The sequence below is a fragment of the Nyctereutes procyonoides genome, unplaced genomic scaffold (genome assembly GCF_905146905.1).
Source record: "Nyctereutes procyonoides isolate TBG_1078 unplaced genomic scaffold, NYPRO_anot_genome, whole genome shotgun sequence".
NCBI classification, from domain to species: Eukaryota; Metazoa; Chordata; class Mammalia; order Carnivora; family Canidae; genus Nyctereutes; species Nyctereutes procyonoides.
The window spans coordinates 54,749,063-54,776,247 of record NW_026575126.1 but is presented as its reverse complement, the minus strand read 5'-3'; the positions used below and the strand labels follow the sequence as shown (position 1 = coordinate 54,776,247).

The following is a 27,185-nucleotide window of genomic DNA, read 5'->3' as shown; positions in this document are numbered from 1 at the left end:
TAAAACAAATAGAAACATTAAGTTAAATTCTTGAACAAACAAGTTCCTTAAAGAGAAAAGGGAGGAAGAACAACATTTGCCAAGGACTTGGTATGTGCCAAGCACCGGGCACTTTGATGAATCATCTTCCTCATATCCCCGAGGTAAGAGGACAGAAATGAAATATGGACCCAGAGGGCTGAGGATTCGCCCAAGCCTACAAGGTTAGTGAGGGTAAGAGCAGAAATGCAATCCCAGGTTTGTCTGGATCCAAAACTTATCATTTTACCATCTTTGACAGTTTCAGATATTACCCTTCATTAGACCAAATGGGTTGTAATAGTTCATGGTTTTAGTGAACTCCTCATTAAATACAGGAATATGGAAGCAGAGAGTTACCCATAAAATGTGAAAGAAAGGTTAGGGATAAATGCAAGAAAATACACCCGAGATATAGTAAATGCATGCAATGTATTAACTAGAAAGATATATCAGGCAGAAAACAGACTAAGAGGCTTTTAATTTATAAAGACAGATCATCAATGTGTTTTTCAAGTGAAGTTGAGCTACTCCCTAACTTTTCATAACACTTTTATACAAGTTAAGCTCCAAAACCAAAGAGAGAGAGAGCGTGCACTAGAACGGATGTGTCGGCCTGGCATTTCTTGGACTAGTGGTTGAAATCTGTCTCGGTCATTTGCAAGCCTAGGAGAGCATCAGATGCCTAAGGAGTGGGGATGGGGTGGCTGGATAAAGTCTTCAGGTTCACACCAAGCATTGGCTACAGACACACAGACACACACAGATAATGGTATATGTCAATTCTAGGTTGTTTGTATATACTGTGATGTTTTAAAAAATGCACACATATTAAATGTATTACTAAATTCAGACAGAGAGTAACTTTCTGTGAGAAAATGCATGATCAATATGTGCCAAGAGTACAAAGACACCCGGCACCTGAACCCTCTTCCTAGAGTCCTATGGCAGTCAAAGCCTGGGGAAGTAGCTTTCCCCTCTATTCCTATGGTGAAGGCACCGGCACATGACTTAAGTTCGGAACACTCGCCTGGGACACAGACTGAAGACCTAGTGACCCAGACAAGAGGGACGTAGGCTCCTTCTCTGGGAGGGCAGAGCAGTGGCCATGATACTAAGCAGCTGGGGCAGCATCAAGTGTTATGAACAATAGAGTGCAGTCTGTGCCATGGTCCCTAGTGCTCGGCAGCCAGAGTACACTTTTCAGATCAGTTTTACAGCATGTTTTTCTGAGGTTTTTTTCTTGGCTCTAGACCCGACGCATGATTCTCCAATCCTCCCATGACTGTGTGAGCTACCCTTGAATCCTTTCAATTTCCTTTCACTGAAATCAGCCAGTCTATTTCTGCTGCTTCCAAGGAAGAACCTGACTGATGAGGCCTCTATGGGGCAGGAGAGGGAGGAGGAGGGAACTTCAACAGAGGGCCCACTCTTGGTCTCAAAGACACATTAGAAAGGGGTTACACAAATCTGAGGTACAGCTAGTTAATGTCACATAGCATTTCTTCATTATACCACGATGTATTGTTCATTAATTTTTCTCTTCTCTCTACATGAAAACACTTCCTTCTGCTTCCAGTGTTACTGGCCCAGCACTGAGCACACAGTAGGTACCCCAGGATCAGTGACCAAAATACTCTGGAAATTTAAAGGAACAATTTATCTGTCAAACAATACTCTCTCCTGGGAATACAGACTACATGTAAATCAAAATCTCCCTCAAAATGTCTACAAATTCAAGAAACAATTTACCATATGAACATTTAGAAATGTGCCCTACACTAAAATCTCAACTCTAAATGGTGAAACTGGGTTACAAACAATCTTTTACACAATTTCAAAAAGTTCCCGGTTATGGTTCCTTAATAAGAGTTCCTCTCTTCAGTTCTTCTTTTCTAAAGAGACCGAAAAAAAAGAGCTCACTCTCTTCAAATGCCTACTGCCCACCACCGCACACGCACACCCCAAGAAATGGAGACTGTGAAGGGAAGCAGGATCGTTCTTGGCCTGGAAATCAATCTGATTCTCTTTTATGTCGGTAAGGTTCTTTCTTTTCTCTTCCATTTTATCTAATCAATTGCTATTCCTCACCTAATACATTTATATTTTAAGCCCCTTCAGATTAATTTTGAAATGTCTGACACTATAGAAAGGGTCTTCTTCCCCCAGACAAATAAGTAATAAAAGAATTGAAAAAAAGTTTCAGATTTTTTTTAAAGATTTTATTTATTTATTCATGAGAGACACAGAGAGAGAGGCAGAGACACAGGCAGAGAGAGAAGCAGGCGCCATGCAGGGAGCCCAACGTGGGACTCAATCCCGGGTCTCCAGGATTGGACCCTGGGCTGAAGGCGGCACTAAACCACTGAGCCACCCGGGCTGCCCAAAAGTTTCAGATTAACCTTGAAAATTCCCCTTGCTGCTTTAGAGAAGAGGACCTCACCAAACAAAGGGTTGAAAATGTTCTTAAAATTGCATGTGCTAGTCATCAACAATGCCGTTTCCATATAGGCAAACTCACACTGCACTTGATAGGCACTATGTAATACTTGCTGAATATTTTCAAAGAACAAGGTTTCTGAAAATCCAGATTTCTGTAAATTAAAAAGTACGTGTCATTAAAAAAAAATGCTGCCATGGCTCCTTCTATAGAGCATAACCATCCCATAATAGATATACTTTTAAAACTCTGCTTATATTGATTTTTTTTCTCTATGAAAAAGAAAGTGGGGGGATTCCTGGGTGGCTCAGTGGTTGAGCATCTGCCTTTGGCTCTGGGTGTGATCCCGATCTGGGGATCAAGTCCTGCGTCAGGCTCCCTGTGACGAGCCTGCTTCTCTCTCTGCCTGTGTCTCTGCCTCTCTCTCTGTCTCTCATGAATAAAGAAATAAAAATTATTAAAAAAAAATAAAGAAAAAGAAAGTGGTTCTAATAATCTATCTCATCATAGCTGTAATAAAGCTAATAATCTCAAACTTGTTCACAAAGTCTGGGTCATAGGACAGGGAAAGTAGAAAAAGGTCTTAAAAGAATTTTTTTCTCATCTGCAAAGAAATATATCAAAATGTTAACAATGGTTATTTGGGCTCGAGGACCATGGGTGAATTCAGTAATATTCTGATTTTTTTCTAATCTGTTTATATGACTTTCATAAACTATTTTCATTAGTATTATTTTAAAGAAGAATCCTTATGTTTTAAAGATATAGTCTGACAGATGTGAAAAGAGAATATCTGAGATTTACCCTAAAATCATGTGGGAGTGCTTCACAGATGGGGGAAGAGGAGAGACAAGACTGGGACATGGAGCAGCAGGGAGTTCACCAAGCTACCCATACTTCTGTGTATGCTTGAAATTCTCCAAGAAAAGTGTCAAAAATCAGTTTTCTATTTATCCAGCTTGGATCTAGCTTAGATCACAGTAAAGTGATTTTGGGGCAGGAGGTGCTGAGGGATAAAGCAAATCAAGAGTCGGGTGCTTAATCCACTGAGCCACTCAGGCACCCCTAAAGTCATCTTTTTGTTATTTCCTCCACCAAAAAGATAAACTTTCAACCTTTTCAGAGGGTACCACATTGGAGGGAAAAAAAAAGAAAAGAAAAAAAAAGAATCCTCTAAGATATGAGATATCTTATCTCATATCTCCTATTTTTTTTATGTCTGGAGTTATCTCCAAAAAATTTTCTGAAGATTTTATTTATTTATTCATGAGATGCAGAGACAGAGAGAGAGAGACAGAGAGAGAGAGAGAGAGAGAGAGAGAGAGAGAGAGCATAGAGACATAAGCAGAGGGAGAAGCAGGCTCCCCGCTGAGCAGGGAACCCAATGCAGAACTCAATCCCAGGACCCCAGGATCACGACCTGAGCTAAAGGCAGACACTCAGCCACTGAGCCACCCAGGCGTCCCAGGATGAGAATTCTTAAAGAGAAATTCTTACAGGACTAGGCTTGGTGTTACCCATTATCCACACTTCTCCCTTTTGCAAAGAGGCTGTCATTGGTGCAGGGGAGGGGCAGCAGTTTCCTCACCAGTCAGCACTCTCAAAAGAAATCATCAAGGGTTCTTTTCCAACACTCAGACTAACCATGCAGAAGTTGGAAATAAGGGGAAACATGAAACTCCAAAGTTGCAAGTATTTAGTTTAGTTCCCCGGCACTTTAGTTCTCCAAAATTTTAAACATCAGCTTCCCTTTTAAGACTATCTGAAGAGGACTTCAGACTGAGGTGCTGTCAGCTAACTGTTAAATCTTGGCGGGCCCAGCTCCATTTGAAACCCCCAAATGGGTTTCAACATAATGATATACTGATCATAACTTGCAAAGAGTTCATACTTCTAAAGGGACTGCCTCTGAGTAGACATGAGGCTGTATTTACCAGACGGAGGAGTGAGTGCTATCCTATTCAGCTGCAGACAAGTGAGGTGACCTTCCCCTCTCATCTGGTCTACATTTACCAGGTCACTAAAACACTTCCAGCACATCTCAGATTGTACGTATACTAAAATTAAAACATTGGTGAGAATATATTTGCATCACACATGCCATGATTCTAATTTTAATTTCTCTTCCATTCTGGATGAAGACTATGAAAACCATTAAGTCAAAAACAACAACAAAAACCCCTATCTGAAACTCAAGCATCAGGTCACTTGGGTTACTTTTCAGTTTCATTTACAGCAGCAAAGGACAAACTCAGACGAGTAAGACCATTTGGAACACATGACCAGCAGAAGTCAGACTAAAAACTAGCTTAAATTCTAATCTGTCTCAACCAATACTATTTTACATAGGCTCTCCCTTGTCCCTAAAAGGGTTTAGGGAAGATCTTCCCATTTATAAACACCAGAGTGGCACAGGCCTGGGATCAGAAAGAAGGCCAAGGTGGGGACCTAGCTGGCCTAGAGCAGAGGAAGCACGCAGCAGAGAGAGCACCAGACTGGGTGTCTAATCCCGAACCTGCGAACACCTGCTGAGACACCCACAATTATCCCTGATATGGGTGGCTGACACCATGGGAAGAGGAGAAGTGGTGACAGGCACAGCAGCAGACATAGCTACCTCTTATTAAATTCTTATTAAGGCTTAGCCAAGTAAACATTCCTTATGCATGGATGGTCTCACTTAAACCATCCACTAACTCCACGAGCTGCATATACTGTCCCCACTTTGCTACACACCACTTGCTTCAGAGCTAGCATCCGAAGTCAAGTCTGTGCTCCTTATCACAACATTGTTCATCAAAGAAGATAGAAGCTACAAGGGACTACAGAGCAGTGTGCTGGTACCAGGAAGAAATCAAATCTGCTTAGCTGTGGCACAGCTAACTCATTAGGCCTCCACTTGGTAACCAAATATGCTGGAGGCGAAGCCAGGGCTGTATTTCCCCAGGTGTGCACCTTGTCTTTTATGTTTCCCGTAGGGACAATCAGGCTTACAAAAGAGTAATTGTGCATTGCCATGAATTCCTAGCAATTCCAACCCCCACAAGGCCAAATTAAAAAAAAAAAAAATCCCTTCACTCATGCACTCACATGAGGGGCTTTAATACCCATTACTACATCGACTGCAACACTCTTGTGGGGCCAGGGAAACAGATGAGGAAACACGCTCGGAGATCAAAGGAAAGCCTGTAAGGACACTAAGAGTCAACATGGGAACCCCAAATTCCCGACTCCAGATCTGCTGCCACCTCTGCCCATAACACTGACTCCACTAGAACCTCTCTGTCCTCGAGTCATCAGACGTCAAAGCAAATAGCAGGTTAAGGTGAGGGAATGTGGGGGCCGCTGGTATCTTACTACTACAGTCTTGCTTGTGCTGAGAAAGAGTTAAGAAAAAGAAAGGAATCTGAGTTCCCTAGTCCCAAAATGTCAGTTAAGGGAGCAGAGGCAAAGGGAAACAAGAAGCTCACTAAATGGCTCGTGTGCTTCTCCCACAGGTGCTGCACGTGGCTGCAGAGTCTCTGTCTCACAACCACCTTACCTTGAAGTGGATTATAATCAAGAGGCTGCAACCATTCAGTGTTCCTTCACCCACATGGGGTGCCCTTCACAGCAACCAAAAAGCCTGTGGTTTCGCTATGGTGTAGACCAGCCTGAGAACCTATGCTTGGATAGATGCAAAAACAATGCGGGCAAATTCACAGTGAAAGAAGCCCTGACAGAAAACCAAGTCACCCTCACTGTAAACAGGGTGATGTTGAATGACAGTGCAATCTATATCTGTGGGATCATCTTTCCCAATTCAAAGGAACCCGGAGCGAAGCAGACCGGAGAAGGGACCACATTGGTTGTAAGAGGTCAGTCAGCTGAGGCTTCACTCAGCCCTTTAAATGCATCACATTACTTATATGCAGAGATTAAGAGACAGATATGCTAACTCAATACCCTAGCTAGTGAAGGGTGCGAGCTGACACAAGCTGCCACAAAGTCTAGATTGAAGCACTACTCCAATCCTGTCTCCCAGGCTCCACAAACACAAAGTCAGGGTTCTCTCTCTCTCTGTGTGTCCAGACCCTGCTAGTGCAGGCTGGCCAACAGGTCCTCCTTTTGTGAATGACAGTGACTGGTAATGTGCCAAGTCCAAAGGCAAATTTAGGATGATTATTGAGCAGCTTGTTCAGCAATTAGGCTGGCATTGCACCATCTAGAACAAAGCATAAGTGACCAATAAATTGGAGCTAGGGGGGAAATGCAATATGGAGAATAAACACAAATTTGAGAAGGCATTTGGAGACCTCTGACCCCACCCATTCTGCATGGAGAGAAGAACAGAAAGGGATCAGTATGACTCTAGCTTCTTGAGATTTGCTAAAACAATTTCCTCATTCAAGTGAGGGTATTGAACCTGGCTATATCCCACAAATTAAAAAATCAAGAAATTTCAGGAAAAAGCTTCCTGTGATTCCGGGGGAAAGAAGAGAAGGGAAATAAATCCTTGACTTTTTTGGATCTCTTCCCTTAAAAAGGACTCTGGTACGATGAGCACTGAAATCATTAAAACATCAAAATCAACCAGCCCTATGGGTTTAAAAGAGGACTTTAAAAAAAAAATAAAAAATAAAAAATAAAAAAAAATAAAATAGGACTTTAGGGACCTGAGATCATTCCGTACAATCCCTGCTTTTAATGACTAGGGGTGTTCTAATGGGCTTTTGGTATTCCACTGTCATTAACCTTAGTTTATTCTCACCTAGAAGATAAATTATAAATGAGTTAATACACATAAAGCACTTGATGATACCCAGCTTATATAGCAAGTACTCAAGAAATATCAGCTACAGATATTAAAACATACACAACAACAACTTTAGAGACTTGTATATCTCACTACATTAGTCTTCTATAAAAAACGTTAGCCAAAACTGAAAGTAGTTTGTAAAGAGATGAAAAGTCTCAAAACTGCAAAGTTTATGTGAAGAGAGATTCTTCTCCAAGTGACGAAATAAAGTATTACTAAGACACAGCAATTTCCTGCACCTTTTTCTACAAGAGCTTCTAATTTAGTACTTGAAACTTTAAAAAAGGATCCCTGGGTGGCGCAGCGGTTTGGCGCCTGCCTTTGGCCCAGGGCGTGATCCTGGAGACCCGGGATCGAATCCCATGTCGGGCTCCCGGTGCATGGAGCCTGCTTCTCCCTCTGCCTGTGTCTCTGCCTCTCTCTCTCTGTGACTATCATAAATAAATAAAAAAAAATTTAAAAAAAAAAAAAGAAAGAAACTTTAAAAAAAATTACAATATGGTTAATTTATTACAAAAATGTATGCTGTACAAACAGTTCACAGAATAAGCACCTACGGGATATTTAGTTGAAAAGTACAAGTTGCTCAGATAATAATTACAAATCCAATTGTATTTTCTGCTTCAAATAATCCGGTAATTGAAGAGAAGAGGGAGGGAGAAATTCAGAACTTGAAAATGGATTCAATAGTTCTACTTCCAAAATTTTATTAGAAAGAAGGGGCACATGTGCCTGTCTTTTAAAAGGTGTATTAAGCCCTAGGATCCTCAACTCATGTCTCCTCAGATCCTTGTACAGACTCCACTATTCAGCTGTGTATACTAAACAGTTCAGTTATACATGTCGGCATTAACAGATACGTTGCAAAAACATCTTAACTCCACGAACAGACTGTTAGTGACCCCTGTACATCATTTCTACCAAAAGAAATTTTAAATGCCCTTGAACAAACTGTCCTAAAATGTTTATATGACTTCAAATAATGTTATATAAAAAGTGATTCTTAACATAATGACAAGTAATTAATTGGATTTAAAATTTTTTTAGTTTTCAAAATGAGTAACAGTTTTGAATTTTAACACATTTAAAGAACTGATGAACCGGATTTAATTATATCATATACTTGAGTGTCTATTGAATCAAGAGACCCTGAATAAATTCTGACAGTAATAGACAAGCAGAGCAGTTCATGTTTGACCTCTACTATAGAGTAACTCCAGTTATACTTTTTATACATGTATTTGCAATAATATGTTTCCATAGTGACTGTGGTTCTTTCTGTTTTTGTAATTAACAAAGAAAGGAAGGAACTGCACAGTCTCCTGATAGCTGTTCTATCACTGCTCTCCATCTACATTACCGGTGCACTCGTGATCTTCGTAGTCCTCTCCAAAGTAAGTCACATTTCCTTGCACTAGATGTCCCTACAGCCTTGAATATTATCACAAGGAAATAATTTCCATCTCTCCACACGTGAGCCTCAGAAATAGCTCACCTAATTAACATCCTCCTGTACATCTGCAGGAAACACCACCTGCAGGAGTGGTCTGTGGGAGTGTAAATTCTCATCACTGAAGTTATTACCAACCAGAGTACACAACTTGCAATGTTTTCTCTTTAAAACCAGTAATACGAGAATAAGAGATCCTTCTTTATAACTAGCTTATATGCGATCTTTCCTCTGGGAAGCATTACTGTTATCTATAAAAGACCAAAAAGGGGTAAACAAAGACACTGAAAACTGCCTTAAAAATTTTTTAAAATGCCTGAAGTTTTTTAGAAGGAATATCTTCTGGCTGTTCATAGGCTATAAGAGGGGTACATATGTGCTATATTAGGATTATTACAAAGCCTATAATCAACACCAATATGAATTATTTTATTAATGTAATAAAACATCTCAGAAATGACATAGAAATTAACTCTCACTGTATACCATTTAAGTGTTTAGTTTAATCTTAATAGTGTATAAGATATCTGCCAATGTTTTGAGTGCAAAAAATGCCTATTTTAAGACCTTCCTTTTCTTCTTGACAGTCAAAATCTAATTCTTTAAGAAACAAAGAAACGGAAGATTCACGAAAGGTACAGAGCAATGCTTGCAAGATACCTTTTAAATGGTGGCTGGTTGTAATTACTTCAAACTCTAAATAATTTTTAAAAATACAGAGAACATTATGGTAACTTTCAACCAAAGATAGCTTCTCTTATTACTGAGAAACTCAAGGATAATCTCAAGTGGTAAACTATGATTTAAATTTGATCATTCTCAACCATAAACCTTACCTAACATGCAGGGAATACAAGAGTTAATGGTGAGTGTAGATGTGTTGGAGGGGTTGGGGGTTGCGGGGATAGTTTCTCAGACTGGTGGTGGTAAAGAAAGAAAAAGCTCGGATGATAATATAATAATCATCTCTTCTAGTCCTAAGAGAGACAAGGCATTTTTTCTCATTTGTGTTTACAGAAGAAGAGTGCTCGACGTATTTTTCAGGATATTGCTCAGGAACTATACAGTAAGAGACACATGGAAACAACAACCTGTAAGTGTACAATATCAAAAAGATGTAGTGCAGATACAAAGCATATTTGACTGAAAAAGCTAAGCTGCCAAAAGCCATCAATAATCATGTTTTCTATAGGGGAGTCTGAAAGAGGAAGGACTTTCATAAATAATGCATTTTTATATAGAATCTGTTTTGATAAATATGTAAAAAAGGATATCTGATACAGTATTAAATAGAGACCAGGCTGACATCTTGGTGACATGGAATCTTTCAGGAACTCATTGGATACAGGCAATGTTTTCAATTCAGACAAGGATGCTTTTGTGAATTAAAATTCCCTTGTATAGTACCTTGCATGTAGTCATGGGCAATAAGTAAATGATGCAAATGCTTGTGGGCCAAATTATACAGAAAACATGACTTATTGCTAATAAGGCAGAAATAAATTCACATTAGACAAGATGAGCTAATGAAAATAAAAATCAAGTATTTTATCAGTCTTTGGGGTTGGAGAGGCAGGAAGAATGCATTTATATTACCTATAAGGCATCCGGCAGTGTCTCTTTAAAGTCCTATATAACAGGTTTTTTAAACAAGATGCTGTTTTAGTGCTAGTGGAACAGATCCTCAGTTTCCATGAGGCACAATCAGACTGCTCAGATTTATTTTAAAATGTATCCAAAATAATGAAGTTATATACAAAAGATTTTTCCTCTTAAACAGCTGCCAAGAGGACAAATGTAACAAGTGTCTGATTTGAAGTATTTTTTTTTTTAATCTAACTTTTCAAAAGGATTTTCATTCAGGAGAGAGTATAGTCTAACTGGTCATTTCATACCTCAGTGTGTATACAAATACACAAAGAAATGGTCTAATTACCTAAGACAACACTCTGAATAATTGTAAATGCCTCTTCATTCCTTCCTTATTGAGGCAGGAGCGTCTTTTTATGCAAACAGGCAAAGGTAAGCGTCCGGAAGGCAAGTCTAGAAGTACTGTAATGTAAGCCAGGGCTCTCACAACAGCATCTCAACAAGAAAATTAATTTTCAACAGAGCACAGAGGAATATGTTACTGTACCCTATGAGGATAGAATCAGCAAATCCTAGACTGGAAAACACCACAGGGCAAATAATCCTTGCTTCAACAATATTGACAACAAAAATGCGATGAATGGAATCTTTTCTTTTTTTTAATTTTTTATTTATTTATGATAGTCACAGAGAGAGAGAGAGAGAGAGAGGCAAGACACAGGCAGAGGGAGAAGCAGGCTCCATGCACCGGGAGCCCGATGTGGGATTCGATCCCGGGTCTCCAGGATCGCGCTCCGGGCCAAAGGCAGGCGCTAAACCGCTGCGCCACCCAGGGATCCCTAATTTTCCTTTTTAAAGCATTTTTCATCCTTTATTGTATTTTATTAAATATATTAAGGGATCCCTGGGTGGCGCAGCGGTTTAGCGCCTGCCTTTGGCCCGGAGCGCGATCCTGGAGACCCAGGATCGAATCCCACATCGGGCTCCCGGTGCATGGAGCCTGCTTCTCCCTCTGCCTGTGTCTTGCCTCTCTCTCTCTCTCTCTCTCTCTCTCTCTCTCTCTCTCTCTCTCTGTGACTATCATAAATAAATAATAATAAAAAAATTAAAAAAAAGGAAAATTAATTTTCAGTTCCCATGTCTTACTCTAAGTATAGGAAGAATAATTATTGGACCTCTAAGATTATTAGAGGGTACTTAGGACACAGAATGCAAGAGGGCATAATAGTTTATATGTTGCTTGCAGGGGGCATCATTGGTTATACAACCTTAAATTTGGCTTGTTATTTACTATTACAGGATAAAGGCAACACTTATGAAAACAGAAGAGTACTTCCCAACTACGAAAGACCATAGACATGTTTTACTTTTCAATTAAGTCACTGAAAATCCAAATCCAGAAGTCATGGCAGTGTTAATGGACATACATATGCCCATCAAGGCTTTAAAAAAAACAAAGACGAAAAGACAATTCTCTACAAAGAAGGATACCACAGTACATTGAAACTTTCACTAACAGTAATTACCAAAATACTAAAAGCCTTACAAAATACAACTGAGAAAAACTTTCCTAACTTGCCAGAAGAATTCTGAGTAGTCTAACATTTTAAAAATTTCCAATTTCATAACATATATCCTATTGTTTCATTTGACATACGAGGTACATAATGACTGCTATCCTGAAGAAGTCATACCACATGCCTTTCTTCTGAGTGGAAGAATTGTCTTTATGGTTGTGGAAGTGATGGGCCAGTGAGACTAAGCTGGGACAGATGGTAGAAGGAGGAAGGGTAGTACCAAAATTTGAGTTAAAAAAAGAAAAACCGTCTTGCAAAGTATCTTGGAGCGAATACTATTTCTTCTGGTATTGCCACTGGCAACAGTACAGTGCACATTTTCCTGTCAGGGTATGCAAAATAACTTACATCATGCTACTTACAAAAAGTGAAAAGAGTAAGAATACGACAGCTAAAATATGGAAGATGCAGCGCAGAAGGTTTAACAGAAAACCTCAGAAAAAATAAGCCCCAGCCAACTCTAGATGTCAGTGTTGCACTAAATAACAGCACCAGGGAAGCGGTGGGCAAGGCACTGTGCTCAAGGCACTGTGCTGACTGTGTTTTTGCAATACTGATTTTTAATTGATTTAGGAGGGAAGTTATCAGATAGGGGGTTGGGTCCAGCAAAGGTGTTTATGGAATCATTACCATCTCACTGAGAAAACATGCTATGGATTGTTCTTTGAAAGCTACCTCATTGGAAAAATCTATTTAAATTATCCATAAGTGTGCATTCATTATTAAACATGAATTACAATCTATTTTTATTTCATTAAAGTCTTTCTTTTGGAGCACCTGGATGGCTCAGGGGGTTAAGCATCTGCCTTTGGCTCAGACCGTGATCTCAGGGTCCTGGGATTGAGCCCCACATCGAGCCCCTGCTCAGAGGGGAATCTGGCCTCTCCCTCTCCCTCTGTCTCTTCCCCAGCTTGTGTGCTTTCAAATAAAAACTTAAAATAAAAAGAAAAAGTGTTTCTTTTAAAATGGTATTAAATGAGGTAAATTCTATTTTTAAAACCCAGACAGAATTTTAAAATATTTTAAGATCCCTTTGAAAACGTTCTGCAATGATGGCTTGAATTGGTGGTCTCCAACACGTGTAATCACATGTACCAGGAAAAACTAGAAAGAGAAGAAAGGGAGGGAGCATGTAAACTCCTTTTATTTGTGTGTTTGTATATATATGTGTGAGTGCCTATGTTGTATATTTGTGTGTGCTGCTTATAGTGTATGTTTGTACACATATGTATGTGTATGGGCATATGTGTATATGTGTAACTTACACACAAAGGTAGGAATTAAACAATTGGCATAGTTACAGAAATAGAAATGTTAATGGTTTCTTCCTATAACCCAAAATAAACAGCCTTGTGTTCTCCTGGGTGTACAGCCCTACTTTTGAGACTGCTGACTTGAAATTCATCTACGCTAGATGGCAAAAAAGGATAAGCACTAACTATCCAGGTGAATAGAAAGTGTTAGATTAGATCATTTGCTTTTCATTTCTGAGAGTCATTACATTTTGTGACTCCCAGGACTGAAACTATACTGTTCTTTGTGTAACTTAGCCAGCAGGCAAAATCCCTAAGATAAACCAGTATTTGATTTAGAATAAATCTTACCTGATGCAACAAGGACTGTTTCCAAGATTACTATTTAAGCTTAAATCTGGAATACACTTTCCTTGGGGAAAGTAATTACATTCCCTTAGGTCATATATTACAGTTACTGATGTATATATTAATATTCATTCTTTTATTCATCCATCTAGCCAATACCTACTGGTTGCTAGACTATTGTACAGTTAAAAGTCTTTCTTTCATGCCACCCTTGGGTCACACTGACCTTATCCTTTTCTAATCCCACCTTGTTCACGCTCTCATGTTTTGCATATGCTGTTCCCTCTGCCTGGTAAAATGCTTCTCAGATACAAACACAGCTCAAATGTCACCTCTTATATAAAACTCCCATAACCGCCCCCCAGCAGTTAATGGGTTTTTCTTTCTCTAAACCCACAGTACCTTGTCATATTTCTTATCAGATTATCCTGCTATTGTCTGCTTACATCTATCTTCTGTATCATTCTGTAAGTATCTTAAGACTAGAAGCAAGTTTTTCATTATCTTTGTATTTTCACTGTCTAACATTGCCTGGTAAAAACTAGGCTCTCCGATGCCTTTATATGAATACAAATGAACACTATTTCTATAGAAAAATATTTTTCAGTATGTCAACTGAGATGTGAAGCACACTTCATTCCCTAGCAATCAACCCTCACCCCCTGTCTGTAAGCAGTATTTGAGATTCCCTGGCAGTATTAGTTTTCCCACTAGCTGGGCATCCAGAATTTTCACTGGAAAAAATTAAGCTATAACTTTCTGTTTAGATTGGAGTTTCCCATGACCATGAGAAGAGAATAATACTGGAACAACTCCCAGTAAAAGAAACAACAGAGACGTGGTTCTAGTGTCTATACACCTTGCCCTCTACCCAAGAGCACTTAAACCACATACTGAAAGATGTTAGCAGGATTTTCAGAATAAGTAATTTCTTCTTCTCTGCCACATGAGACCCAGGTGAATGGGAGACCCTGGCTCATGGGCATATAGTGAAGGCTCTGTGGGGTCAAGTCACATAAACCAATGGAGAGTGCATACTTTGAGATGAAGTTGTGATGCCTAGTGAAGTCATCAAATTCTGATGATTACTGTGAAGAGTATTTCAAACTGAAGGACTATGAACAAATAGGATCGATAAAGCTACCAAAAAAGATGAAGTAACAGGACAGAATAGGATGACCTAAATCTAACACACATTAAATATCAACATTGAGACAGACACAGTAGGGCACTCTCCTATATGTTAGAGTTTTTTATTTTTTTAGAGATTTTCTTTATGTATTTGACACACACACGTATACAGAGCCCAAGCAGGGGGATGGAGAGGGAGAAGCAGGCTCTCCATCAAGAGCAGAGAGCCCAATGCAGGGCTCAATCCCAGGACTATGAAGGCAGATGCTTAACCAACTGCACCATCCTGGTGCCCCTACACTAAATTCTTCAATACTCATGAAGAACCTCGAGGTAAAGATCAGTCCCGCTCTTATAGATGAAACACTATTCTTAATGAGAGGTCCAGGTTTCAAACAGGGTCAGCCCTCAAAGCCCAAGCTCTTTCCACACAACAGTCCTACCAGAGTCTTGCTTATTTCTATTTAGACTTATTCAAGTTTTAAGACTAAATATGCCTAATCAGAATAATAACCCTAGAAGAAAGTTAAAAATTTGCTAAAGGCTACCTCTCAACAGGCACAGGCCTCACTGGTTTCATAGGAGAATTCTACTAAACTTTCCAAGAACAGAGAGCCATATTCCATTTAAATTGTTTTACAGCATAGAAGAAAAAACTTCCAAATTATTTTTTACAAAGCCAGCAGAAGAGTGATACCAAAACATGAGAAAGATAACATCCTCCAAATCAGATATAAATCAATTATTACTCATCAACATTTTGCTAATATTTTTATTTAGAATTTGAGAAGACTATCCCATCTAAGCCCAGAAATGCAAGGGTGGTTATAAAGTATACAAGTACTATTAGTTTAACAAGTCAAAGGAGAAAAAAAACAGAATGTCTATCTCCATAGATGTTGAAAATACAGGTAACAAAATTCAACAGCAATTCTTGACTTCTTAAAGCTTTTAATAAAACAAGATTTAAAAGAATATGTATTTCAAGCCAAACAACAGCAATCTTAAGCCAAACACAGCATCATATTTAAAGTAGAAATATTCTCATTAAACTCAAAAACAAAACAAAAATGCCTACCATTTTTTAAAACATATTCTGGAATTAACTACCAATTTACTTGGACCAAAAAAGTCAAAACATGTAAAGTAAGGAGCAAAACCATTTGTAGATGTATCAAGGAAACAAAAGAGAATCAACAGAGAAGCTACTGGAAACACTAAAATATTTCAAAAATGTAAAAGATTACAAAATTAGTACATACATAAAAAATCAATTGCTTATGTTTGTAAACCTACCATTCATTCTCAAATATGATGAAAGAGCCATTTGCAACAACAGGGATGAAACTGGAGGACGTTATGCTAAGTCAAACAAGCCAGACACAGAAAAATAAATACTGCATGATCTCACTTATATGTGAAAACTAAACAAGTCAAACTTGTAGAACTAGAGAGTAGAACGGCGGTTGCCTAGGGCTGGAGGGTGGGGAAAATGGGGAGACACTAGTCAAAGGGTACAAAATTCCAGTGACAGGTAAGTTCTGGGGATCTAATGTACAGCGTGACGACCACAGTTAATAATATTCTGCTCTGTACCTGAAGTTTGCTAGAAGAATAGAACTTAATTGAGTAACTATATGAGGTGATGAATGCATTAATTAGATTGCAGTAATGCCTTCAACAACATATATGTATATTAATCATCATGCTGTATACCTTAAATACATATAATTTTTATTTGTCAATTTCCCAAAAGCTGGGAAAAAATTTAAAAGTTAAAAAAATGATAGAAGGAAATTTTCTATTTAACAGTATCACACAAACACACCATTAGAAAAATCCAACAAAAACTGTGCAGGACTTTTACGAAGAAAATTTTATGTTACTAAAGAACATGAAGAATTGAATAGGGCCACTTGGGTGGCTCAGTGGTTGAGCGTCTGCCTTTGGCTCAGGTCCTGATCTCAGGGTCACAGGATCGAGTCCCACATCGGGCTCCCCCCACAGGAAGCCTTCTTCTCCCTCTGCCTAGGTCTCTGCCTCTCATGAATAAATAAAATCTTTAGCAACAAAAAGAGAATTGAATAAAATGAAAAGTACATCCTATTATTAGCAAGGAAGACTCAATATTCCCTAAATCAATCTATAAATTAACTAGTGCTAAAGTTGATCTGTTAAATAAATAAGCCAAGAAAAATCTGCAAAGGAACTGCTAGAAGGGAGCTAATGCTATGACATTAAAATGTATGCTAAGCTACAGTTAATTAAAATGGTTTGGTACTGGCACACATGGAAGGATCAATCTTAATAGAACCAAACCCATATGGGACTTCAGTCTATGATAAAGGTAGCAAAGAACTGGGGAAAAGATGATTATCCCATAAACGGGGTTAAGATCTCAGGTTAGCTATCTGGAAAACTGTCTTTGCCACAAACAGTTCCAACTTTAGAAATGGTTCATATAAATATCCTTAGACATAACTTCCTTCAGGGTATTTTTTCTATGTCACCTTCTCAGTGAGGCCCTTCCCTGAATATCCTCTTTAAATTATGGCACCCAAACCCAACTGTCAATTCCAGATGCCCCTTTCTTGTTTTTATTATTTGTTTTCTCCATAACATGTATCACCAACAGCATGCCATTTGGTTCCTGTCTTCCTCACTAGAACATAAGCTCCATGAAGGCAAAGATATCTGAGTGCTTCCTACCCACTACATCTCTAGCATCTAGGCACTCAGGAAATACTTTTTAAACAAATGAAGATATTCTGTGGCAGAAGAGTAGTCAGCACCAATCCCCCTCCACCTTTGCTGCAAGCTCAGCCCAACAGTGTAAATATGCTCAGGACAGATGACTCCCTCCCAGACCCAGGGAGTGCATCTTGACTGTCCCTGGCTCCTCCCTCACCAGTTGCTGATTGGGCAGGAATAGGTGCCCCAGTCTTGCCAATGGGCCCTAAAATGAAGGGAGATTTCTGGGGGAGGTCTCCCTCACTAATAAAAAAAAAAAATGATATATGGAGGAAAATGGTTCTCTCTTTCTAGGAGTTGTTTTTTTTTTTTTTCTGAGGTGGGAGCAGGGGTGGAGGGAAAGGGAGACAGATTCATAAGCAGGCTCCACATGAAGTGAGGAGCCTGATGCAGAGTTCCAACCTCGAGATTATGACCTAAGTGGAAATCAAAAGTCGAATGCTTAACTGACTGAGTCACCTAGGTGCCCTTCTATCTTTTTAAGATTTTGTCATCCTACACATGACATTTGGTACTACATCAGCCATTCTGTAATTCTGAGAGGAATGTCAATACACTGAAGATGAAGAAAAGAAGCTCTGAACTTCAACAGAACAGCTATATATACCAAATATACCACTTTTCCAAAATAAACTCTTAATTTTTTAAAAGCGATTTATAGCTGCTCCATTTTAAAAAATATAGATTAGAGAGAGAGAGAGTGCATGCAAGCACAAGCGTGGGGGAGGGCAGAGAGAGAGAGAGAGAGTCTTAAGCAGAGTCTACACTGAGCACTGAGCCAGACATGGGGCTTGATCTGAAGACACTGAGATCAGGACTTGAGCCAAAACCAAAAACCAAGAGTCAGACTCATAACAAACTGCACGCCCCAGGCGCTCCTTCTGTTTCTCAAAGCAGAAAGCATCCTGAACATACTTACACATGGGCAAAGACTTGCCTAAGAGTGTTCATTTCATTATTATTTATAAAGCAAACTGTTGGTACCTAAAAGTACATCAATGGGGGCGGGGCTTCCTCAAGTAAAGTTATACATCCAGTGGCATGCTGGTCAATGTTTCCCAGCAAGCATGGGGAGGGGAGAGGCTACTGCAGTGTTTGCCAATTTCCAAGATTTAAGTGCTCCCACCACTGACCATACAATGATCAGGTTCAGTAGCAGCCACTCAATGACCAGTTCACTAAACTCAAGACAATATAATAATCAGCTCTCACAAGCCAATAAAACTGGTTCCAACATAGCACTTACAACCAGATGATGAAAGTAACATTTTCTATAAAAATTACAATTAAAAAAAAAGGGCAGCCCAAGTGGCTTAGCAGTTTAATGCCGCCTTTGGCCCAGGACCTGATCCTGGAGACCCGGGATCGAGTCCCACATTGGGTTCCCTGCATGGAGCCTGCTTCTCCCTCTGCTGTGTCTCTGCCTCTCTCTGTGTCTCTCATGAATAAATAAATAAAATCTTAAAAAAAAATTAAACATGCCACTATTCATTTTTGCAATATAATTTTCCTTTTCTTCATTATATACTTTTTACTTATTTGATATTTAAAAACAATTCTCACTAGATTTAATGACCCTTAACTAAAACTGGGTCAATAAACCAAATAAACTGAAATTGAAATCAGAAAGACACATTTTACATTTTTTTCAAAATGGCTATGGTGTAAAACAAATTTAAAAATTACCAAAAAAAAAAAATCATTTCTTCTACAAATGCTTTTTGTTAAAAAATAGATTGAGCCAAATATGCAAAGCACACTCCTATATTCCTAAAACAGCCCAGTATTCATGAACTCACACCACAAGGTCACTCTGCATTTCAGTCCTCACATTGTGTCACATGGAAATCATCAGTATCTAATTAGTGACTTAGAGAAAGGAAGCAATAATAGAGTGCCGTGGAGCAATCTGCAAAATGTATAGGTCATTAAAGGTCACCCACAGTAACAAAGCTTCTTGTCTCAGGTTTGCTCTGTGTCACATGTCAGACTCCTTGGACTCAACAGGCAACTCTGTGCTATGCATCCACAATCAAGGAGTTTGTTTTCAGGCCTTACTGGAGACTACTCTCTTGTCCAGTTGGATTTCCTCTCAATTTTTAGTGTGAGGAACACAAAAAAATAAAATTCATGGTTAGATTGATGTTTCTCCCCCTGCTCTTCCACCTCCTGCTATGCCAGGAAATAGCACAAAAATTCTATCATGTGGTTGCCCAACAGGACACAGGAAACTGGGACCTTACAACCTGATAACTAGTGATTGCAATGCAGAGATGGAGCTGAGACTTAATTAGACAGGGAACAGCATTGGAAAAAAAAGGTCAGGTTGCTAAATTATCAAGGACATTTACTAGATTTTACTGTAGGAACCCCCCACCCCCAAACACACACACACACACACACACACACACACACACAATATGGGCACTCACACTTAAAGCAGTTTTTTCTTTACTATGACAGGTGGTTCTACAACAAGAATGTGAAAACGGAGAAGTTACATGGGGGAGGGACTATCTGGTCTACTTGCGTTCTTTCCCACCCTCTTATGTCTAAAGAATTCTTTATTACTCCCATCATCAACTAAGTCCAAAATCATTTGATAAGGTTAAAGCAAGAATTTAATCTGAAGAAACTACAACCTGAGGAGAAAAAAATATGGACAAAAAGAAATGAAGGAGCAAGTGAGGCAATGCAAATCCATGGTTATAAGCAAACATGAGCATTACTCCTGAAGACAGAGTTTCACAGATATTTGCCAACTACAACCCTGGTGAAATAGTAATGGATTTCTTAAATATGTCTGCAAGCTCTTGGGAGTTTTTGAATCCAAAACTGAATTAGGCAGCAAAATGGAAAAAATAAAGATTTTTAAATTTGAACATGCAATACTTTACATGATAACTAATTTTTGTATTATTGCACATTAGCTTATGAAAATGCAAAGGAGAAGCTTAAAGTCATAACTTTCAACATGACCTGAAATGTAAAACCATGTTAGCTAAAACCATTAGTTAATGTGACTACAACCAGGTCACAGTAAATACGGAGTAATATGAAATCAAACCATTTCTTCTAACATATTCTTCATTCAGTATTGTTGAAGAGCAAGACTATGCAATCAAAAAGTCAAATGTCACACAAAGAAGTGAAACATGCTGGAACACAAATGGTCTTCAGCAGGGTAAAACAGGTAACAGCATTATCATTTTTAGAGTCCAAAACAAGAGATGTAACATACAAAACAACTATGACGTTCAGCAAGTATATACAGGTAGATTAAAAGGCAGCACTTATTTTTTGACTCAGGTTACAAGCTAATAAATAAGTGATTCAGGCTCCATTTTAAGAGCAGAAAATTGGACACATTTTAGGTTTTCAATTTCAAGCAGGCAGACCCAGCTGAGTATTCACTATTATCACTGCAAAGGGAGCATTTAGGGTTCTATAAAATCCACATTAAGATGAACATGTGTCACATGGAAATCCTCAGGGTGATCATTACATGGGTGGTATTTTACATAGGTTAACCAAATTCCTTTCAATTCCAGGCTCTTCTAAGAAAACAAAATCACAAATACCAATGAACATCTATGCTGGGTAAGAGGGGACCTGACCACACTTACCGTTTTCCACATAGGGATGAAAGGGTAAAACCAGGGCAAGGATGACCCTTCCTCTAGTTGGCTCCAAGACACTTCTGATATCTTTTAACAAAGTCAGGGGCTGATCACAGCGGTCCAGCAAATTTAAGCAGCTGATGACATCATACTGGAACCCTGTCTTCTGCCATTCATTTATACCAAGCACTCTGAAAATATCAGAAATAACCTGATTGATATAAACCCACTTAAAGACATCCTTAAACATAAAGTTAGAGCATGTACTGCAGGCTCTTACTTTATCTTCTAACTCAAATTAACTGCAAGCTCTTTCATTAAAATTTATATTTGCAGTAATAAAATGGCCAGGCAAAAGAAAACAGCAACCCTATTTCTTTAAATTTAGTGTTTCACCTATTTCCAGATCTTAAAACCTATACTTCCTTTATAAGAATTAATCATATGTTTAATAAGTATGAAGAGGGATCCCTGGGTGACACAGCGGTTTGGCGCCTGCCTTTGGCCCAGGGCGCGATCCTGGAGACCCGGGATCGAATCCCACGTTGGGCTCCCAGTGCATGGAGCCTGCTTCTCTTTCTGCTTCTCTTTCTGCTCTGCCTCTCTCTCTCTCTCTCTGTGACTATCATAAATTAAAAAAAAATAAAAAAATTAATAAGTATGAAGAATAAAGTGATAAAAATGGCTATAACTAGACCATCAAATTCCTGAATGTCAAATGAACAAAAAAATCCTACTTTCTACATTCATTGGAATTTAATCACAAAATACATTGTATATTCATGTTTTATATTCCTGGGGTCCCTCCTATTTTTAAGAATGGCTGGGGGTGGTATAAGATAATTTCCTATGGCTTTTTAAGCACAACTCTGTTCCCAGGAAACAGATGCCATCTCATATAGTATCTTCACATCTGAATAACTATATAGAAAACGATAAAGCACAGGTTCCTATTAAAACCATAAGGGAAGAGCATAGCTAACACAACACTCTCAGCCTCGGTCTCTCACTCTCTCTTTCTCTCTCTCTCTCTCTCTCTCTCTCTCTCTCTCTCTCTCTCTTTCTCAGAACATTTCTAAATCCTTTACAATGTTTTATCCACCAAAAGAAGGAATTCTCTTATCAAGAGTCTTTGTTAGCCCCACCATTTAAGGCAATTTGTAAATGACTCACTCTGCTTGGTTATGACAATCAGAATGTGGCAGGTGAGACATGTTATGATAGAGGCAGGGAAAAAAAGGAAACAGGAGAAAGGATCTTTGGTAAACAAGTCTCTGATAATGCTGAATAGATACAGTAAGAGTTATCTTAGAAAATTCTAAAAGTATAATGAGGGCTGTTTCAGAAAACTCATTAGCATAGTGATATTTGAGAGCATTTTTGAATAGTAGAATAAAAGGAGCACAAACCACTCAGCTGCATCTTCTTTTCAGTCTAAAAATTTTTTTAAAATAACTAAAGCCTCCTCTAAAGCAACACTCTAACCAACTTCAAGGGACTAGTCAGATTCCTTTGTTGCTTAAAGTAAGTAGGGCATTAGGGCTCCAAACTCACTTTGTTGTACTGAACTTGTAACTGCAATGATGATTTTAGAAACTAGATTTAGCTCAAACTCTAAAGATCCTAATTTTGAGATACAAATATGATCAATTCCCATTTTAAAAACCGAGATAAACAATTAAAAAGGACTATTTGCATATTAATACTTTAGTCAAACAGTTTAAATTTGTAAATTGCAAAAACAAATCATATACTTGATTTTAAAAAACAAAATTACAACAAAAGTCTTAGGCCATCTATAAGGAAGCAGAAGCCAAGCATTATCATCATGTTTTAATCTAGAACAATCTTATTAAATCTATCTCTGAACTGCGTGCAGTTTCTGAAAGAAAGAAAGACAGGCTCCTAACAGAAAATTATGGCTTTAACACAGGGATGGTTACAGCTACACATTTAGAAGCCCAACTTCATCTTTACTTCTGTAAACTCAGTTCCACCGATGAAGACAAACTTAGCCCCACTCAAACAGCATGTTAGCCCAGGAATAACGCATGTGGTTAAGATTTCCTAATGAGGACAGTGGAAGAAATGACTTGTCCAAATTACACTGCAAGTCACTGGCAGAATAAAAATGACACCTTGGAAATGCTCCTAGTACATTTGGGGCAACGAAGGTGCTCTCCCCAGCTAAGGTGAGAAAGGGCCTGATGATAGGTCTGTGAATTAATCCTGTCGGGGTGGTGGGATGAGAGCAAAGAGCAGTCTGCTCTTCAGTCTCCAACATCTTTTCATTAAAAAGAGAAAATGAAGATGTTAACATAAGAAATAGAATTCTTAACTAAAACATTATTTTCAAGGAAGATTTCAAACCTCCAGATAATGGATTAAAGTCAGGCATCTTTCAAATTTATATTAAAGATCTCTTCTCTGGTGTTAGAACTGTACATATGATTCCTTTTTGATTACCCACATGTGAATGGTCTATGTGAATTTAAGTCTAAACCCACCCCCTGCATAGCTCAGCATCTTACCACACCCGTATTCCCTCCACCATCTACTAACTACCATTCAGATCACCTAAACTAATTTTGCCACTAGTTTTTGGTGAAGCAGACCAAGAAAGGAAAATATGCTGCCCAAATTTTTTCCTGCCATAGAACCATTTTGTTATGTGCTATCATTTGTATTGTAGAATTGTTAAATAGTGCACACATCAAAAACTGTATAATCCTTTCCTATGTCTGTGGCTTTTCCAAAACAGTATTTTTTTAAAGATTTTATTTATTCATTTGAGACAGAGAGAGAGCATAAGCAATAAGCAGGGAGGAGAAACAGGGGTAGAGGGAGAAGCAGGCTCCCCGCTGAGCAGGGAGCCCAATGTGGGGCTTGATCCTGGGACCCGGAGATCATGACCTGAGCCAAAGGCAGACACTTAACCGACTGAGCCACCCAAGCGCCCGCAAAACAGTATTTCTAACCCTGGAATTATTCTTTTTTTTTAATTTTTTTTTATTTATTTATGATAGTCACACAGAGAGAGAGAGAGGCAGAGACACAGGCAGAGGGAGAAGCAGGCTCCATGCACCGGGAGCCCGACGTGGGATTCGATCCCGGGTCTCCAGGATCGCGCCCTGGGCCAAAGGCAGGCGCTAAACCGCTGCGCCACCCAGGGATCTCCCCCCCCCCCCCCGGAATTATTCTTTTCAAGAAAACGATTTAAAGTAATAGTTTATCTTCCAGGAGGATTTAAAATATATTTTACAGAAGTGAAAAAAGCAATCAGTATTTTCATATAGACTAAATAAAAAGCAAAACACCAACAGTATAAAGAAAAATTATTGTTTTGTTTTAAAAATCAAAACCACATCTTTAAGTTTTACAATTGGGTTTTCTGGCATAAATAGTGATTCTTGGCAACAGAGGAAAAACCCAGACATTTTCTGTAAATTATTTCAAAAATGACATCCAGAACCTTTATTAGAAAGCCAGTTTTTCATGAACTCAGATATCGAAGAGAAGCAAAAAATAGCTAGCTCCCAAGCCAAAATAAAAAAAAGGTATTAAACTGTAAGTCTGCCCTGCCATCATGGGTTGGATGAACCCCAATCTTAGTAAGAATACCACTTCCTCATTAAAACCTCAGACTGCCGAAAAATACCACTTTGTGAATATGTTTTTATTTAATACTAACAATAATGTGGAGGGAATATCAACCAGTATGAATTCCTATTTAGGTCAAATTACAAATAGATTTTGGCATGTGTTATAAATTAGGAAAAAAATTAAACTAAGTATTTTTCATATGGTGATAAGTTTATTACTAGGTTATATAGTATATAAACTCTAGATACAATGAATTATTAATTCACACATCTAAATTTCACTGATAATTCCATTCAGGCATTTAGTCAAGAAGGGCTTCAATGGCAAGTAAGGAATGAAAGGGGCAGGAGTGCATAGAAGGAGAATGAAGCAGTTTTAAACACCTTCCACCTCATATGCACTTCCAAAAACAGATTTTTTTTTTTTTAAGTGGAAGGAGAACATCAGATTAGGAATTTGGCATGATTTACGGCATTGTTAAAACAAAGGTAAAAAAGTTCCAAGTTTTGAAATGTTGAATTAATTTCTAAGTGAAGAAATACTTCAGCAGTCATCACCACAGGCCCTCCAGGATCTAATCTGAGACAAACTGCTAGAGCTAAGTGGGATCTTACAAATCATGTAGTTCAACCTCACACAGATAGAAATCTACAATAGCGTTCCTAACAGCTATTTAAACACTGAGAGTGGCAAGGACTTGGATGCTCCAGGTGTTAGGAAGGTAAATGCCCCTAAACTCTACCTCAACTTCTGAGAGCTAGCTACGCATGATTATACCAGAGATTACACTTACTCCCCTTTCCATATAAAACTCCATTTCATTTGTTGATCATAACCTTCCCTTCCAACTCCTTCCTACTTGGTCTCTCTTCTCCAAGCTAAAAATTCCCATGTTTTGCCAATGTTCATTCCAGTACTACTCCCAGAGCTACGTCAATACTCTGTCTCTAGGGTTAATTTGTGATGAGCAAAAACTTCAGTGGATAAGAAAGTGAGTGCATAATTCTTTCTCCTTCTAAGGCTCAACCTGGCTTCCCAAATATCAGGAGGCAGGCCCTATTACCTCCTGCATTCTGTACCCAGCATCTTCTTCTCTTCGGTAGAATCCATACTGAATAAAGAACAGCCTTCTTCCTAAGTCTCTTAAGCAGGAGATGGTCTTAAAACCAAGATTTGACACTTCATACCCATTAGGATGGCTATCAATAAATCAATAAATAAATAAATAAATAAATAAATAATAGTACTGGTGAAGATACAGAGAAATTGGAACCCTTGTGGATTGCTGGTGAGATGTAAATTGGCGTAGCTGCTAGGGAAAATAGTATGATATTTCCTTAAAAAATTAAACATAGTCTTACCATATAACCCAACAATTCCACTTCTGAGTATATATCCAAAAGTGAAAGCAGACACTCAAACAATTATTGTACATTCATGTTTACAGAAGCATTACTCACAATAGCTAATAGGTGGTGGCAACCCAAGTGTCCACTGACAGATGAATAGATAAGTAAAGTGTGGTATAGCCAGCCATACATTGGAATATCATCCAACCTTAAAAAGGAAGATTTTGATACATGCCACAACATAGATGAACCTTGAAGACGTTATGTTTATTAATGAAATGAGCCAGTCACAAAAGGACAAATAATGTATAACTCCTATATCAGGTTCCTAGAGTAAGTCAAATTTGTAGAAACACGACATAGAATGGTGGTAGCCAGGGGCCAGGGAAATGGGGGGGAGGGGTAGATTTGAGAAATTAGTATTTAATGGGTACAGAGTTTCAGTGGGAAAAATAAAAAAGTTCTAAAGATGGATGGTGGTGATGGTTACACAATGTAAATGTACTTAATACCACTAACTATACTCTTAAAAATGGCTAGAATGGTAAATTCTATGTTATGGAGTTTACCACAATAAAATTTTTTTTCACTGAAAAATAAAATAAAAACCAAACCTTAAGAATGTCAGATTTCGACAAATACCCACCATTTGCTTCAACGTGGATGGAACTGGAGGGTATTATGCTGAGTGAAATAAGTCAATCGGAGAAGGACAAACATTATATGGTCTCATTCATTTGGGGAATATAAATAATAGTGAAAGGGAACAGAAGGGAAGGGAGAAGAAATGGGTAGGAAATATCAGAAAGGGAGACAGAACATGAAGACTCCTAACTCTGGGAACGAACTAGGGGTGGTGGAAAGGGAGGAGGGTGGGGGGTGGGGGTGAATGGGTGACGGGCACTGAGGGGGGCACTTGACGGGATGAGCACTGGGTGTTATTCTGTATGTTGGCAGACTGAACACCAATAAAAAATAAATTATTAAAAAAAAAGAATGTCAGATTTCAATCACAAAAGTCTTTACGTCTGATCTCCCTCTACTAAGCTGTCCCTCATGTGCCCCTCTCCTTCTACAGAGCCGACTCCTCTAGACCAAAGTAATACTGACAAGGAAAGATTATTTCTCTCTGTTTCTACTTAACTGTAATATAGAAAGTTTTAAAAATTTTCTAATCATGGAGAATTGTTTCTGATTCATATCCTTTAAATAACATACTCAAGTGCTTGATTTGGCACCACATATACTAAATAATAC

The 27,185-nt window shown here is 38.5% G+C and overlaps 2 protein-coding genes across 5 annotated transcripts in view; one reads left to right on the top strand and one right to left on the bottom strand.

Annotated features, from left to right (window-relative positions):
- The window catches only part of METTL9 (methyltransferase like 9), a 45,577-nt gene that overhangs the window by 703 nt on the left and 17,689 nt on the right, over positions 1-27,185 (bottom strand). For both annotated transcript variants that reach the window (XM_055339941.1, XM_055339942.1), the window contains exon 4: positions 20,983-21,167. In XM_055339941.1, coding sequence (XP_055195916.1) covers positions 20,983-21,167 — 185 coding nt within the window. The remainder of the gene's footprint in view (positions 1-20,982; positions 21,168-27,185) is intronic.
- IGSF6 (immunoglobulin superfamily member 6) lies at positions 6-12,616 on the top strand. 3 transcript variants are annotated; one of them, XM_055339944.1, is made up of 6 exons: positions 6-2,056; positions 5,956-6,315; positions 8,556-8,650; positions 9,294-9,341; positions 9,724-9,799; positions 11,596-12,616. In XM_055339944.1, coding segments are annotated over exons 1-6 (687 nt in total). In that variant the 5' UTR covers positions 6-1,950; the 3' UTR covers positions 11,598-12,616. The 3 variants fall into 3 exon arrangements, with proteins under 3 accessions (XP_055195919.1, XP_055195918.1, XP_055195920.1); XM_055339943.1 differs by lacking the exon at positions 11,596-12,616 and having other exon boundaries at positions 9,724-10,959; XM_055339945.1 differs by lacking the exons at positions 9,294-9,341; positions 11,596-12,616 and having other exon boundaries at positions 9,724-10,959.